Source organism: Bombina bombina, chromosome 11 (assembly GCF_027579735.1).
Source record: "Bombina bombina isolate aBomBom1 chromosome 11, aBomBom1.pri, whole genome shotgun sequence".
In the NCBI taxonomy this organism is placed as follows: domain Eukaryota; kingdom Metazoa; phylum Chordata; class Amphibia; order Anura; family Bombinatoridae; genus Bombina; species Bombina bombina.
Window position 1 is genome coordinate 3,428,794 of NC_069509.1, and position 15,626 is coordinate 3,444,419.

Below are 15,626 nucleotides of genomic sequence, written 5' to 3' on the forward strand. Positions count from 1 at the left end.
TATGAGTAGGTCAGAGAGACAGAGAGTGAAGTATAGAGTCAGGAAGTACGAGTCAGGTGGTGAGGCACAAAGTCAGAGAGTCAAGGATTGAGGAAGAGTAAGACAAAGAGTGCACAACTGACCTGGCTCCCATCCTTGGCACAAACGTCTGCCATATTGTCACGTCTGGCTTGGTGCACAGTAAGGGCAGCTCTTGTAGCACCTCCTGCCACTCCCACGATGCACTGAAAGATGAAGAGAACTGTTGTGTTAATATGCTCATGTACATACATAAAAAGCTGTTGTGTCACCTCCCTCGCTCACGCAGATAACGTCACACTAACCCTCCCTCGCTCAAGCAGATACAAATCACACTAGCCCTCCTTCGCTCACTTAGATAATGTCACACTAATGAGAATAGTGTATCCAGGCGCCAACAAATGGAGGCTAAGGTTAAAGTTTATCAATATTTATTCAAGATAATTCTTCTCTTATATACAGTTTAGTAGTTAAAAACTTGTTAAGACAATTTAAAACAATAATATGGTGATTAAAATCTATCAGAGACGCATGGATCCACGCTAAAAGAATTAAATTAAAAAACAATAATCTGTAATCTTAAACTTTAAGCAGGGTATAGATATACAATTTCAACAATGTGTGTTTTTAAACAATTTAGTGTGATGGTGTGTGTGAGCATCTGCTTATATTCCACTAGGAGGGTACGATTGAAAAATTATCTACACATTGTATCTATTTTTTTCCCCACAGGTTTTTATCGATTGGCATATTTGTTTGTTACTTCTAGCAAATTGTTTTTACTTTCAGCTTGGAGCTCAGTCTCCACAGAGCACTGTTTTTTATCATTTCATTTCTTGCAACGTTTTTCCAACATTTTTCTTTTGATACACACATCACGTTTTTCTGGATATTTGCCACACAGAAGTGATTTTTCTCTCACACAGGAGCGAGTTTTTGTCTTCAACTGAATTTATTTTTATTTCTGCACAGGATTATTATTTTTTTGCTCACAGGACTGTCCATGTACTACTATTATTTTTTGCTCACAGGACTATTTTTTGCTCACAGGACTGTTTGCTGATTGTTTTCTTCACAGGATTGATTTTTTGTTATTGATTTTTTGTTATTGTCTTTTAAGACACAATGTTCACTATTTGACTTCGCATCACAATCACAGTGTAGAGCAGATGCTCACACACACCATCACACTAAATTGTTTAAAAACACACATTGTTGAAATTGTATATCTATACCCTGCTTAAAGTTTAAGATTACAGATTATTGTTTTTTAATTTAATTCTTTTAGCGTGGATCCATGCGTCTCTGATAGATTTTAATCACCATATTATTGTTTTAAATTGTCTTAACAAGTTTTTAACTACTAAACTGTATATAAGAGAAGAATTATCTTGAATAAATATTGATAAACTTTAACCTTAGCCTCCATTTGTTGGCGCCTGGATACACTATTCTCATTTGATTATATCTAGGTGGCAGCTAGGTACCACCACCATCCGGGCACACAAGGTATAGTTGGCGCTGAGATATACGTACACTTATATAATGTCACACTAACCTTCCCTCGTTCACGCAGATAACGTCACACTAGCCCTCTCTCGCTCACATAGATAACGTCACACTAACCTTCCCTCGTTCACGCAGATAACGTCACACTAGCCCTCTCTCGCTCACATAATGTCACACTAACCTTCCCTCGTCACGTCGATAACGTCACACTAGCCCTCCCTTGTTCACGCAGATGTCACAAGCACTCCCTCACAATAGCCCTCCCTCGCTCATGCAGATAACGTCACATTAGCCCTTCCTCGCTCACATAGATAACGTCACACTAGCCCTTCCTCGCTCACGTAGATAACGTCACTCTAACCCTCCCTTATGCATGCAGATATCGTCACACTTGCACTCCCTTGCTCACGCAGATAACGTCACACTAGCACTCCCTCGCTCACGCAGATAACGTCACACTAGCCCTCCTTCACGCAGATAACGTCACACTACCACTCCTTCGCTCACGCAGATAACGTCACACTAGTTCTCTCATGCTCACACAGATAACATCACACTAGTCCCACCTCGCTCATGCAGATAAAGTCACAATAGCACTATCATGCAAATAACATCACACTAGACCCTCCCTAACTCATGCAGATAACATCACACTAGCCCTGTAATGCTCGTGGGATATTTCCCTATCAGACCAAACTTGGCCAGTAGTCTTCTTATCCTGGCGTCAAGTAGAAGGATAAAGGAAAGATCTATGGAGACCAAAGATGGAGAATGAACATCACGGGCTGGAATCCAGGAACGATCCGCCACAGAGTAACCCTTCCAGTGCACTAGGTATTGTAGTTGCCTGTGCCTGAATCTGGAGTCCAGGATTTTAGCGACGTCATACTCGGGTTTTCCATCAATTAATAGTGGAGGAGGAGGTCTGAGTCGAGTGTATCTGTTCGTGATGTAAGGCTTGAGCAGTGATATGTGGAAGACTGGAAGTATGCACAGGGTTCTGGGTAAAGCCACTTTGTAGGCAATAGGAGAAAGTCTTTTGAGGACCTTGTAAGGGCCGATATACCTAGGTCCTAACTTATGACAGGGTTGACATAAATTAACAAGTCGGGTAGAGACTCAGACACGTTCACCTACTGAAAAGACACAAACAGTAGCTTGATGATGATTGGCAAACTTCTTGTATCGGGAGACAGTTGAACGTAACTGAGAGCGAATACGTTGCCAATGGGTAGTGAGATCAGAAAAGTGACGTTCTGCAGCAGGAACTCCTGTAGACTGTGTAGAAAGAGGAAAGACATGAGGATATCCTGCTGCAGCTTGAAATGGCGAACATCGTAGAGAAGAATGCCAGTGAGTGTTCTTTGCCAACTCGGCTAGGGGCAAAAATCCAGACCAATTGGTATTTAGAGAATTGACATAGGCTCTGAGATAGACTTTGAGATCTTGATTAGTTTTCTCCTCCATTAGTCCATTAGTTTGAGGATGGTAGCCAGAAGACAAATAAAATCTACTTGCAAAAAGCCCTCCAAAAAGTAGTGATGAATTGATAACCTCTGTCAGAAACGATATTAACAAGAATACTATGAAGTCGAACCACATGTAAAAGAAAAAGAGTCGATAATTCTTGAGCAGGTAGCTTGGTTAATGGTATAAAATGAGCAAGTCTGGAAAACAATCCACCACAACTCAGATAACCGTATGATGTCAGAAGGTGGGAGAACCAAAACAAAGTCCATGGTTATGTGTGTCCAAGGTTTTTTGGGAATGAACAATGGTTGCAATAAACCATGAGGCAAGGATAGGGGAGTCTTATTAGCAGCACAAATCAGACAGGCCTAAACATACACCTGAGTGTAAGACTTCATGGTAGGCCACCAAACATGTGGGGAAAGGAGTTTTAAAGTTCTTGTCAAGCCGGGATGTCCTGATAGTTTGCTATCATGAGCCCAGGATAGCACAGGAGTGAGTAGAACAGGAGGTACAAAAAGGATCTCAGGGGCCGCAGGAGCTTCCGGAGGTTTTCTTGACTGAGAACATTGCAGTCTTTTAAGAAGAGAGGTGTTAAGCTGAGCAACCACACAAGAGGGAGGGATGATGTGTTCGGTAGGAACTTCTGAGGAATCAGTAGATTGTGGAAACTGACGGGAAAGTGCATCAGCCTTCTTGCTTTTCGAACCAGGTAGATAAGAGACTATGAAGTTAAAATAAGAAAAGAATAAGGCCCACCTTGCCTGTCGAGGATTGAGTCCATGAGCAGTCTCTAAGTACATCAGGTTCTTGTGATCCGTGAAAATGTGGATGAGTTTGGCAGTACCCTCTAGCGAGTGACGCCATTCAGTAAGCGCCATCGTGATGGCTAGGAGTTCACAATTTCCCACGTCATAATTCCTCTCTGCAGGAGAAAATCTTTTAGAGAAAAAGGCTACCGGATGCATTTTGGAGGTTGAAGGGTCTCTTTGGGTTAAGACTGCACCAGCTCCTATTTCAGAGGCATCAACCTCTAAGGTGAATTGCAGATCAGGGTCAGAATGTCGTAATACAGGAGCAGTACAAAAGGCCTTTTTCAGATGAGAAAAAGTTTCCACAGCTACTGGAGGCCAATTTCTGGAGTCTGTTTCTTTTAGTCAGATCAGTGAGTGGAGCAAAGATTCTGGAGAAGTTCTTTATAAACTTGCGAAAGTAGTTAGAAAACCCAAAGAATCTCTGTAGTTCTTTCAATGTGGTGGCTTGAGGCCATTCGAGAACTGCGGTTAGCTTTGTTGGAGCCATGGCAAACCCCTCTTTAGAGATGACATAGCCAAGGAACTGAATCTGGACTTGATCGAATTCGCATTTCTCTAACTTGGTTACCAGAGAGGCAGAGTACCTGCTTTAAATGCTCATGATGCTCCTCCAGGGAGGTGGAGAATATGAGGACGTCATTCAAATAAATGATGAAAGTGCGATTAAGGAGGTCACGGAAGACATCATTAACGAAAGCTTGAAAGACAGCAGGGGCGTTGCACAGCCCAAAAGGCATTACTAAATACTCATAATGCCCCAATCTCGTGTTGAAGGCAGTCTTCCAATCATGTCCCGGGAAGATACGAATGAGATTGTATGCTCCATGAAGATCTAGTTTTGTGAAGTAACAAGCATTTTGGAGCTAATCAGCATCCTTTTTACTGACAAAAAAGAAACCAGCCCCAGAAGGAGAAGAGGAAGGACGAATAAAGCCTTTAGCTAAGTTTTCTTGGATATACTCATCCATGGCTTTGGTCTCAGCCTTGGACAGCCGATAAATCCTACCTTTAGGAAGTGGGGCTCCAGGAAACAGGTCGATTTTGCAGTTGTAAAGGCAGTGAGGTGGCAGTACATCGGCTGCTTTCTTTTCAAACACGTCCATAAATTCTGCATATACTGAGGTAAGAAGGCTGGCAATAGGGATGTGATGTAATAGAACAACCTTAGCCAGGCAGGAGTGAAAACAGGATTTACCCCAAGAGGCCAACTGCCCCTCAGTCCAGTTGAATTGAGGATTGTGTTTGCGTAGCCAAGAAAGACCAAGGATAACTGGCTGAGCAGGAGAATGAATAACATCGAATTGCAACTGTTCAGAATGCAGGACTCCCACAGTTATGGTAAGGGGTGCTGATTAGAAATGAATTAAGCCTGAACCAAGGGGTGTGCCGTCCAGAGTGGTTATTTTGAGATATTGCTTTTTCTGGAGAAGAGGTAAACCTGCGTGAATCATGAAGCGGTGATCTAGGAAATTACCGGCTGCCCCAGAATCAACAAAGGCCTGTGTGTGAACAGAGTTCTGGAGAAAGGTAAGAGTAATAGGTACCAGGATCCGAGAAGAGTGAGGGGAATTAGTAGTAGCCATGCTTAGAGATACCCCACTTTTGTCCTCTAAGCATTGGTTTTTCCCGGCAGTTTATCACAATTCTTAAGTTGGTGTGAATTAGAACCACAATAGAAGCACAGTCTTAACCTCCTCCTTCTCTGTCTTTCAGATTCAGATGACTTTAGGGAAGAGAGATCCATGGGTTCCTCCTCAGAGGCAACTGGAGGTGCAGGAAGGGTAGAAGACAGACTGATGCAAAGCTCTATAAATTCATCCAGGTTAGATGGAACATCGCAATAAGTGAGCTCATCCTTGATGCGTTCATTATTTATTATTATTATTCTTTATTTATAAAGCGCCAACAGATTCCGCAGCGCTGCCCATGGGTACAAGGATAAAAGTACAACGGAGAAACAATACAATAAGAGACAACATTTTACAGACAAATACAGGGGGAATTGAGGGCCCTATTCCCGTGAGAACTTACAATCTGTTAGACCCTTCCGGAAGGCCATACTGAGAGCACTGCAATCCCAACTTGTCTCATGTGCCAAGGTGTGAAACTCAATGGCATATTGTGCCACAGATCTATCCAAGAGAGAGTATTCTGCAGCAGAAGTGAAGTTATCATCATCGTTCAGGAGTTGAGCACTTTGTTTCAATAGGGGAGAGACCAAGGCTAGGGCCTTATCCTTCAATAAAGGAAATAATAAAGGTGACCTTTGACTGATGAGACTGAAAGGTATGAGGGTCATTGCAGAAATGCAGTCTGCACTCGTTGAGAAATCCCCTACAGTCGGTAGTGACATCATACTTGTCAGGCAATGGTATCCGGGTTATGCTGCCAGAAGCAGGGGAGGGGTTTGCGGTACTAGCAACAGGGGCAGGCTGTGTGGCAACAGAAGCAGTGTTTTTCTCTGCAACAAGTGAGGAGAGCATAGCGGTAATAGTCTCTAATTTAGAATCCAGACTCTGCAAGTGTATGGCATGGGTTTCCAGCGACTGTCCCTGAAGAGAGACTGCTCTTGCTACCTCATTTGGGTCCATGGCCCAAGTATAATGTAATGCTCATGGGATATTTCCCTATCAGACCAAACTTGGCCAGTAGTCTTCTTATCCCAGCGTCAAATGGAAGGATAAGGAAATATCCCAGAACAAGAGAACAGGTGTCACGCCGCACCGCTCTAGCCGTTGCTAGGGGCGCGGCGTCTCCTTCCCTGCTCGTTGTCAGGGGTTGGGTCGGGCCAGAGGCGTGCAGCACTGACGTCATCGCCGCACACTCCTCTCGGGTCCTGATGCCTGTCACTGCCCAAGTATAGGTGTTACCTTGTGTGCTCCTGGGTGTGATAGATGTTTATTCTCTGATTGCCTTTTCTGTTGCAAAATCCTGCCTGCCTGACCATTCTAGTGGTGTGCCCTTGGACTGCTTTACTGTTGCCAAATCCTGCCTGCCTGACCATTCTAGTGGTGTGCCCTTGGACTGCTTTACTGTTGCCAAATCCTGCCTTACAATTCTAGGAGTGCCCTTGGACTGCTTCTGCCAAACCCTGCCTGCCTGACCAATCTAGTGGTTTGTCCTTGGACTACTCTGCCGTTGCCGCTAGGGACTGTCCAGCCTGTGGTGAGTGCCGCCTTCCTCATCTTACTAACTTTCTCTGCTCTGGGATATTCCCTATCTTTCCGGCTTGACATCGGGATAACAAGACTACTGGCCGAGTTCGGTCTGATAGAGGAGTATCCCACGAGCGTTACAACAGGTATGAAGTACTCAAAGTAGAGGACAATCCTTCACGGCACTACAAGGGATAACTGAAGAGTAGTCAGGCAGAGTTCAGCAACAATAAGGCAATCCAGCAGTTCAGGGTTAAACAGCAGAGAGTAGTCAGTGGAAAGCAGAGGTCAATACCAGGCAGACAGTCCAATCGTCCACAGTACCAAGGGTTTAAGCAGAGAGTAATCAGAGACAAGCAGAGTTCAGCAGCAGAAAGACAATCCAGCAGTCAGCAGTTCAGGGGTTAAACAGGAGCGAGGTCAGAGACAAGTGGAGTTCAGCAGCAGAAAGACAATCCAGCAGTCAGCAGTTCAGGGGTTAAACAGGAGTGAGGTCAGAGGCAAGCAGAGTTCAGCAGCAGAAAGACAATCCAGCAGTCAGCAGTTCAGGGGTTAAACAGGAGCGAGGTCAGAGACAAGTGGAGTTCAGCAGCAGAAAGACAATCCAGCAGTCAGCAGTTCAGGGGTTAAACAGGAGCGAGGTCAGAGACAGAGTTCAGCAGCAGAAAGACAATCCAGCAGTCAGCAGTTCAGGGGTTAAACAGGAGCCAGGTCAGAGGCAGAGTTCAGCAGCAGAAAGAATTTTTTATGCTTACCTGATAAATTTCTTACTTTTGCGATGTACCGAGTCCACGGATTCATCCTAACTTGTGGGATATTGTCCTTCCTGACAGGAAGTAGCAAAGAGAGCACCACAGCAGAGCTGTCTATATAGCTCCCCCCTTAACTCCACCCCCCAGTCATTCGACCGAAGGCCAAGAAAGAAAAGGAGAAACTATAAGGTGCAGAGGTGACTGAAGTTTACATAAAAAATACTATCTGTCTTGAATAGACAGGGCGGGCCATGGACTCATCGCAAAAGAAAGTAATTTATCAGGTAAGCATGAATTTTGATTTCTTTTGCAAGATGTACCGAGTCCACGGATTCATCCTTACTTGTGGGATACCAATACCAAAGCTTTAGGACACCGGATGAAGGGAGGGACCAGACAGGAACCTAAACGGAAGGCACCACGGCTTGCAAAACCTTTCTCCCAAAAATAGCCTCCGAAGAAGCAAAAGTATCAAATTTGTAAAATTTTGAAAAGGTGTGACCCATGTGGGTTATAAGAAACCCAAAATAAGCCAAATGACCCCTCAAGCAAACGTCCCATAAACCTAAACGTTACTCCCAGAACACACAAATGTTTGTACCAAATTCACATAACAAACTGAGTGCCCAATTTTTTTTTAGCCCTTTATGCAAGCTAGTAAAGCCTCTTTCACACTAGGATTACTGCTTACCCTTCCCCTAATGGGGACACTGTCAGCCTTTCTGAATTAACACAGTCTCTGCAGAAACATGACTGAATATACCTCATTGCTGTATAGCAAGAACCGTTCCTCACACTGAAGTTTTCCTGTACTCCTCAGCTCATGTGGGAACAGCAGTGGACCTTAGTTACAAATGCTAAGATCATCATCCTCCAGGCAGAAATCTTCATCTATGTCCTGCCTGAGAGCAAATAGTAAAACACCGGTACCATTTAAAATAAACTCTTGATTGAAGATAAAATAAAAACTAACAGTTTAACACCTCTTCTCTTTACTCTTCCTGCTTAGAGCCAGCAAAGAGAATGACTGGGGGGTAGTGTTAAGGGGGGAGCTATATAGACAGCTCTGCTGTGGTGCTCTCTTTGCTACTTCCTGTCAGGAAGGACAATATCCCACAAGTTAGGATGAATCCGTGGACTCGGTACATCATGCAAAAGAAAGACAATCCAGCAGTCAGCAGTTCAGGGGTTAAACAGGAGCGAGGTTAGAGACAAGCAGAGTTCAGCAGCAGAAAGACAATCCAGCAGTCAGCAGTTCAGGGGTTAAACAGGAGCGAGGTCAGAGACAAGCAGAGTTCAGCAGCAGAAAGACAATCCAGCAGTCAGCAGTTCAGGGGTTAAACAGGAGCGAGGTCAGAGACAAGCAGAGTTCAGCAGCAGAAAGACAATCCAGCAGTCAGCAGTTCAGGGGTTAAACAGGAGCGAGGTCAGAGACAAGTGGAGGTCAGAGACAAGTGGAGTTCAGCAGCAGAAAGACAATCCAGCAGTCAGCAGTTCAGGGGTTAAACAGGAGCGAGGTCAGAGACAAGCAGAGTTCAGCAGCAGAAAGACAATCCAGCAGTCAGCAGTTCAGGGGTTAAACAGGAGTGAGGTCAGAGGCAAGCAGAGTTCAGCAGCAGAAAGACAATCCAGCAGTCAGCAGTTCAGGGGTTAAACAGGAGCGAGGTCAGAGACAAGCAGAGTTCAGCAGCAGAAAGACAATCCAGCAGTCAGCAGTTCAGGGGTTAAACAGGAGCGAGGTCAGAGACAAGCAGAGTTCAGCAGCAGAAAGACAATCCAGCAGTCAGCAGTTCAGGGGTTAAACAGGAGTGAGGTCAGAGGCAGAGTTCAGCAGCAGAAAGACAATCCAGCAGTCAGCAGTTCAGGGGTTAAACAGGAGCGAGGTCAGAGACAAGTGGAGTTCAGCAGCAGAAAGACAATCCAGCAGTCAGCAGTTCAGGGGTTAAACAGGAGCGAGGTCAAAAACAAGCAGAGTTCAGCAGCAGAAAGACAATCCAGTAGTCAGCAGTTCAGGGGTTAAACAGGAGCGAGGTCAGAGACAAGCAGAGTTCAGCAGCAGAAAGACAATCCAGCAGTCAGCAGTTCAGGGGTTAAACAGGAGCGAGGTCAGAGACAAGTGGAGTTCAGCAGCAGAAAGACAATCCAGCAGTCAGCAGTTCAGGGGTTAAACAGGAGTGAGGTCAGAGGCAAGCAGAGTTCAGCAGCAGAAAGACAATACAGCAGTCAGCAGTTCAGGGGTTAAACAGGAGCGAGGTCAGAGGCAAGCAGAGTTCAGCAGCAGAAAGACAATCCAGCAGTCAGCAGTTCAGGGGTTAAACAGGAGCGAGGTCAGAGACAGAGTTCAGCAGCAGAAAGACAATCCAGCAGTCAGCAGTTCAGGGGTTAAACAGGAGCGAGGTCTGAGACAAGTAGAGTTCAGCAGCAGAAAGACAATCCAGCAGTCAGCAGTTCAGGGGTTAAACAGGAGTGAGGTCAGAGACAAGCAGAGTTCAGCAGCAGAAAGACAATCCAGCAGTCAGCAGTTCAGGGGTTAAACAGGAGCGAGGTCAGAGACAAGTGGAGTTCAGCAGCAGAAAGACAATCCAGCAGTCAGCAGTTCAGGGGTTAAACAGGAGCGAGGTCAGAGACAAGCAGAGTTCAGCAGCAGAAAGACAATCCAGCAGTCAGCAGTTCAGCGGTTAAACAGGAGCGAGGTCAGAGACAAGCAGAGTTCAGCAGCAGAAAGACAATCCAGCAGTCAGCAGTTCAGGGGTTAAACAGGAGCGAGGTCAGAGACAAGTGGAGTTCAGCAGCAGAAAGACAATCCAGCAGTCAGCAGTTCAGGGGTTAAACAGGAGTGAGGTCAGAGACAAGCAGAGTTCAGCAGCAGAAAGACAATCCAGCAGTCAGCAGTTCAGGGGTTAAACAGGAGTGAGGTCAGAGGCAGAGTTCAGCAGCAGAAAGACAATCCAGCAGTCAGCAGTTCAGGGGTTAAACAGGAGCGAGGTCAGAGACAAGTGGAGTTCAGCAGCAGAAAGACAATCCAGCAGTCAGCAGTTCAGGGGTTAAACAGGAGCGAGGTCAGAGACAAGCAGAGTTCAGCAGCAGAAAGACAATCCAGCAGTCAGCAGTTCAGGGGTTAAACAGGAGCAAGGTCAGAGACAAGTGGAGTTCAGCAGCAGAAAGACAATCCAGCAGTCAGCAGTTCAGGGGTTAAACAGGAGTGAGGTCAGAGGCAAGCAGAGTTCAGCAGCAGAAAGACAATCCAGCAGTCAGCAGTTCAGGGGTTAAACAGGAGTGAGGTCAGAGACAAGCAGAGTTCAGCAGCAGAAAGACAATCCAGCAGTCAGCAGTTCAGGGGTTAAACAGGAGCGAGGTCAGAGACAGAGTTCAGCAGCAGAAAGACAATCCAGCAGTCAGCAGTTCAGGGGTTAAACAGGAGCGAGGTCAGAGGCAAGCAGAGTTCAGCAGCAGAAAGACAATCCAGCAGTCAGCAGTTCAGGGGTTAAACAGGAGTGAGGTCAGAGGCAAGCAGAGTTCAGCAGCAGAAAGACAATCCAGCAGTCAGCAGTTCAGGGGTTAAACAGGAGCGAGGTCAGAGGCAAGCAGAGTTCAGCAGCAGAAAGACAATCCAGCAGTCAGCAGTTCAGGGGTTAAACAGGAGTGAGGTCAGAGGCAGAGTTCAGCAGCAGAAAGACAATCCAGCAGTCAGCAGTTCAGGGGTTAAACAGGAGCGAGGTCAGAGACAAGTGGAGTTCAGCAGCAGAAAGACAATCCAGCAGTCAGCAGTTCAGGGGTTAAACAGGAGCGAGGTCAGAGACAAGCAGAGTTCAGCAGCAGAAAGACAATCCAGCAGTCAGCAGTTCAGGGGTTAAACAGGAGCGAGGTCAGAGACAAGTGGAGTTCAGCAGCAGAAAGACAATCCAGCAGTCAGCAGTTCAGGGGTTAAACAGGAGTGAGGTCAGAGGCAAGCAGAGTTCAGCAGCAGAAAGACAATCCAGCAGTCAGCAGTTCAGGGGTTAAAACAGGAGTGAGGTCAGAGACAAGCAGAGTTCAGCAGCAGAAAGACAATCCAGCAGTCAGCAGTTCAGGGGTTAAACAGGAGCGAGGTCAGAGACAGAGTTCAGCAGCAGAAAGACAATCCAGCAGTCAGCAGTTCAGGGGTTAAACAGGAGCGAGGTCAGAGGCAAGCAGAGTTCAGCAGCAGAAAGACAATCCAGCAGTCAGCAGTTCAGGGGTTAAACAGGAGCGAGGTCAGAGACAAGCAGAGTTCAGCAGCAGAAAGACAATCCAGCAGTCAGCAGTTCAGGGGTTAAACAGGAGCGAGGTCAGAGACAAGCAGAGTTCAGCAGCAGAAAGACAATCCAGCAGTCAGCAGTTCAGGGGTTAAACAGGAGCGAGGTCAGAGACAAGCGGAGTTCAGCAGCAGAAAGACAATCCAGCAGTCAGCAGTTCAGGGGTTAAACAGGAGTGAGGTCAGAGGCAAGCAGAGTTCAGCAGCAGAAATACAATCCAGCAGTCAGCAGTTCAGGGGTTAAACAGGAGTGAGGTCAGAGGCAAGCAGAGTTCAGCAGCAGAAATACAATCCAGCAGTCAGCAGTTCAGGGGTTAAACAGGAGTGAGGTCAGAGACAGAGTTCAGCAGCAGAAAGACAATCCAGCAGTCAGCAGTTCAGGGGTTAAACAGGAGCGAGGTCAGAGGCAAGCAGAGTTCAGCAGCAGAAAGACAATCCAGCAGTCAGCAGTTCAGGGGTTAAACAGGAGCGAGGTCAGAGACAAGTGGAGTTCAGCAGCAGAAAGACAATCCAGCAGTCAGCAGTTCAGGGGTTAAACAGGAGCGAGGTCAGAGGCAAGCAGAGTTCAGCAGCAGAAAGACAATCCAGCAGTCAGCAGTTCAGGGGTTAAACAGGAGCGAGGTCAGAGACAAGTGGAGTTCAGCAGCAGAAAGACAATCCAGCAGTCAGCAGTTCAGGGGTTAAACAGGAGCGAGGTCAGAGACAAGCAGAGTTCAGCAGCAGAAAGACAATCCAGCAGTCAGCAGTTCAGGGGTTAAACAGGAGCGAGGTCAGAGACAAGTGGAGTTCAGCAGCAGAAAGACAATCCAGCAGTCAGCAGTTCAGGGGTTAAACAGGAGTGAGGTCAGAGGCAAGCAGAGTTCAGCAGCAGAAAGACAATCCAGCAGTCAGCAGTTCAGGGGTTAAACAGAAGTGAGGTCAGAGGCAGAGTTCAGCAGCAGAAAGACAATCCAGCAGTCAGCAGTTCAGGGGTTAAACAGGAGCGAGGTCAGAGACAAGTGGAGTTAAGCAGCAGAAAGACAATCCAGCAGTCAGCAGTTCAGGGGTTAAACAGGAGCGAGGTCAGAGACAAGCACAGTTCAGCAGCAGAAAGACAATCCAGCAGTCAGCAGTTCAGGGGTTAAACAGGAGCGAGGTCAGAGACAAGTGGAGTTCAGCAGCAGAAAGACAATCCAGCAGTCAGCAGTTCAGGGGTTAAACAGGAGTAAGGTCAGAGGCAAGCAGAGTTCAGCAGCAGAAAGACAATCCAGCAGTCAGCAGTTCAGGGGTTAAACAGGAGTGAGGTCAGAGACAAGCAGAGTTCAGCAGCAGAAAGACAATCCAGCAGTCAGCAGTTCAGGGGTTAAACAGGAGCGAGGTCAGAGACAGAGTTCAGCAGCAGAAAGACAATCCAGCAGTCAGCAGTTCAGGGGTTAAACAGGAGCGAGGTCAGAGGCAAGCAGAGTTCAGCAGCAGAAAGACAATCCAGCAGTCAGCAGTTCAGGGGTTAAACAGGAGCGAGGTCAGAGACAAGCAGAGTTCAGCAGCAGAAAGACAATCCAGCAGTCAGCAGTTCAGGGGTTAAACAGGAGCGAGGTCAGAGACAAGCAGAGTTCAGCAGCAGAAAGACAATCCAGCAGTCAGCAGTTCAGGGGTTAAACAGGAGCGAGGTCAGAGACAAGCAGAGTTCAGCAGCAGAAAGACAATCCAGCAGTCAGCAGTTCAGGGGTTAAACAGGAGTGAGGTCAGAGGCAAGCAGAGTTCAGCAGCAGAAAGACAATCCAGCAGTCAGCAGTTCAGGGGTTAAACAGGAGCGAGGTCTGAGACAAGTAGAGTTCAGCAGCAGAAAGACAATCCAGCAGTCAGCAGTTCAGGGGTTAAACAGGAGTGAGGTCAGAGGCAGAGTTCAGCAGCAGAAAGACAATCCAGCAGCCAGCAGTTCAGGGGTTAAACAGGAGCGAGGTCTGAGACAAGTAGAGTTCAGCAGCAGAAAGACAATCCAGCAGTCAGCAGTTCAGGGGTTAAACAGGAGTGAGGTCAGAGGCAGAGTTCAGCAGCAGAAAGACAATCCAGCAGTCAGCAGTTCAGGGGTTAAACAGGAGTGAGGTCAGAGACAAGCAGAGTTCAGCATCATACAGGCAATCAAATATACAGTAGAATAAACAGCACCCAGGAATACAAAGTACAACCTATACTTGGGCAACATATAGTAAGTGAGGTGAGACTTACATAAGGACATGTTCACGCCAGCAGACCAGTGAGCGGTATCAGGAGGGAGACGGCGTGAGTCGATGACATCACCGCTGCAACCATGGCAACGGCCATGGAAGGAGAACGCCAGGTCGTTGCTGAGAGGAAGCGGTGTGACAAGTCCTCCCTCGCTCATACAGATAACGTCACACTACCACTCCCTCGCTCATGCAGATAACGTCACAATATCCTTCCCTCGCTCATGAAGATAACGTCACAATAGCACTCCCTCGCTCATACAGATAACGTCACAATAGCACTCCCTCGCTCATGAAGATAACGTCATAATAGCACTCCCTCGCTCATGCAGATAACGGCACACTACCACTCCCTCGCTCACGCAGATAACGTCACAATATCCTTCCCTCGCTCATGCACATAACGTCACAATATCCTTCCCTCGCTCATGCAGATAACGTCACACTAGCACTCCCTCGCTCATGCACATAACGTCACAATATCCTTCCCTCGCTCATGCAGATAACGTCACAATAGCACTCCCTCGCTCATGCAGATAACGTCACACTAGCACTCCCTCGCTCATGCAGATAACGTCACACTAGCACTCCCTCGCTCATGCAGATAACGTCACACTAGCACTTCCTCGCTCATGCAGATAACGTCACAATATCCTTCCCTCGCTCATGCAGATAACGTCACACTACCGCTCATGCAGATAACGTCACAATATCCTTCCCTCGCTCATGCAGATAACGTCACAATATCCTTCCCTCGCTCATGCAGATAACATCACACTAGCACTCCCTCGCTCATGCAGATAACATCACACTAGCACTCCCTCGCTCATGCAGATAACGTCACAATAGCACTCCCTCGCTCATACAGATAACGTCACACTACCACTCCCTCGCTCATGAAGATAACGTCACAATAGCACTCCCTCGCTCATACAGATAACGTCACACTACCACTCCCTCGCTCATACAGATAACGTCACACTACCACTCCCTCGCTCATGCAGATAACGTCACAATATCCTTCCCTCGCTCATGCAGATAACGTCACACTAGCACTCCCTCGCTCATACAGATAACGTCACACTACCACTCCCTCGCTCATGCAGATAACGTCACAATAGCACTCCCTCGCTCATGAAGATAACGTCATAATAGCACTCCCTCGCTCATGAAGATAACGTCACAATAGCACTCCCTCGCTCATGAAGATAACGTCATAATAGCACTCCCTCGCTCATGCAGATAACGGCACACTACCACTCCCTCGCTCACGCAGATAACGTCACACTACCACTCCCTCGCTCATGAAGATAACGTCATAATAGCACTCCCTCGCTCATGCAGATAACGTCACACTACCACTCCCTCGCTCATGAAGATAACGTCATAATAGCACTCCCTCGCTCATGCAGATAACGTCACACTAC

At 46.9% G+C, this 15,626-nt stretch overlaps 1 protein-coding gene across 1 annotated transcript in view; it reads right to left on the reverse strand.

The window, feature by feature from the left end:
• The window catches only part of RUSF1 (RUS family member 1), a gene marked incomplete at its 5' end in the record, with an annotated part of 166,614 nt that overhangs the window by 94,565 nt on the left and 56,423 nt on the right, over positions 1-15,626 (reverse strand). The window contains 1 exon segment of the mRNA XM_053694386.1: positions 123-224. Coding sequence (XP_053550361.1) covers positions 123-224 — 102 coding nt within the window.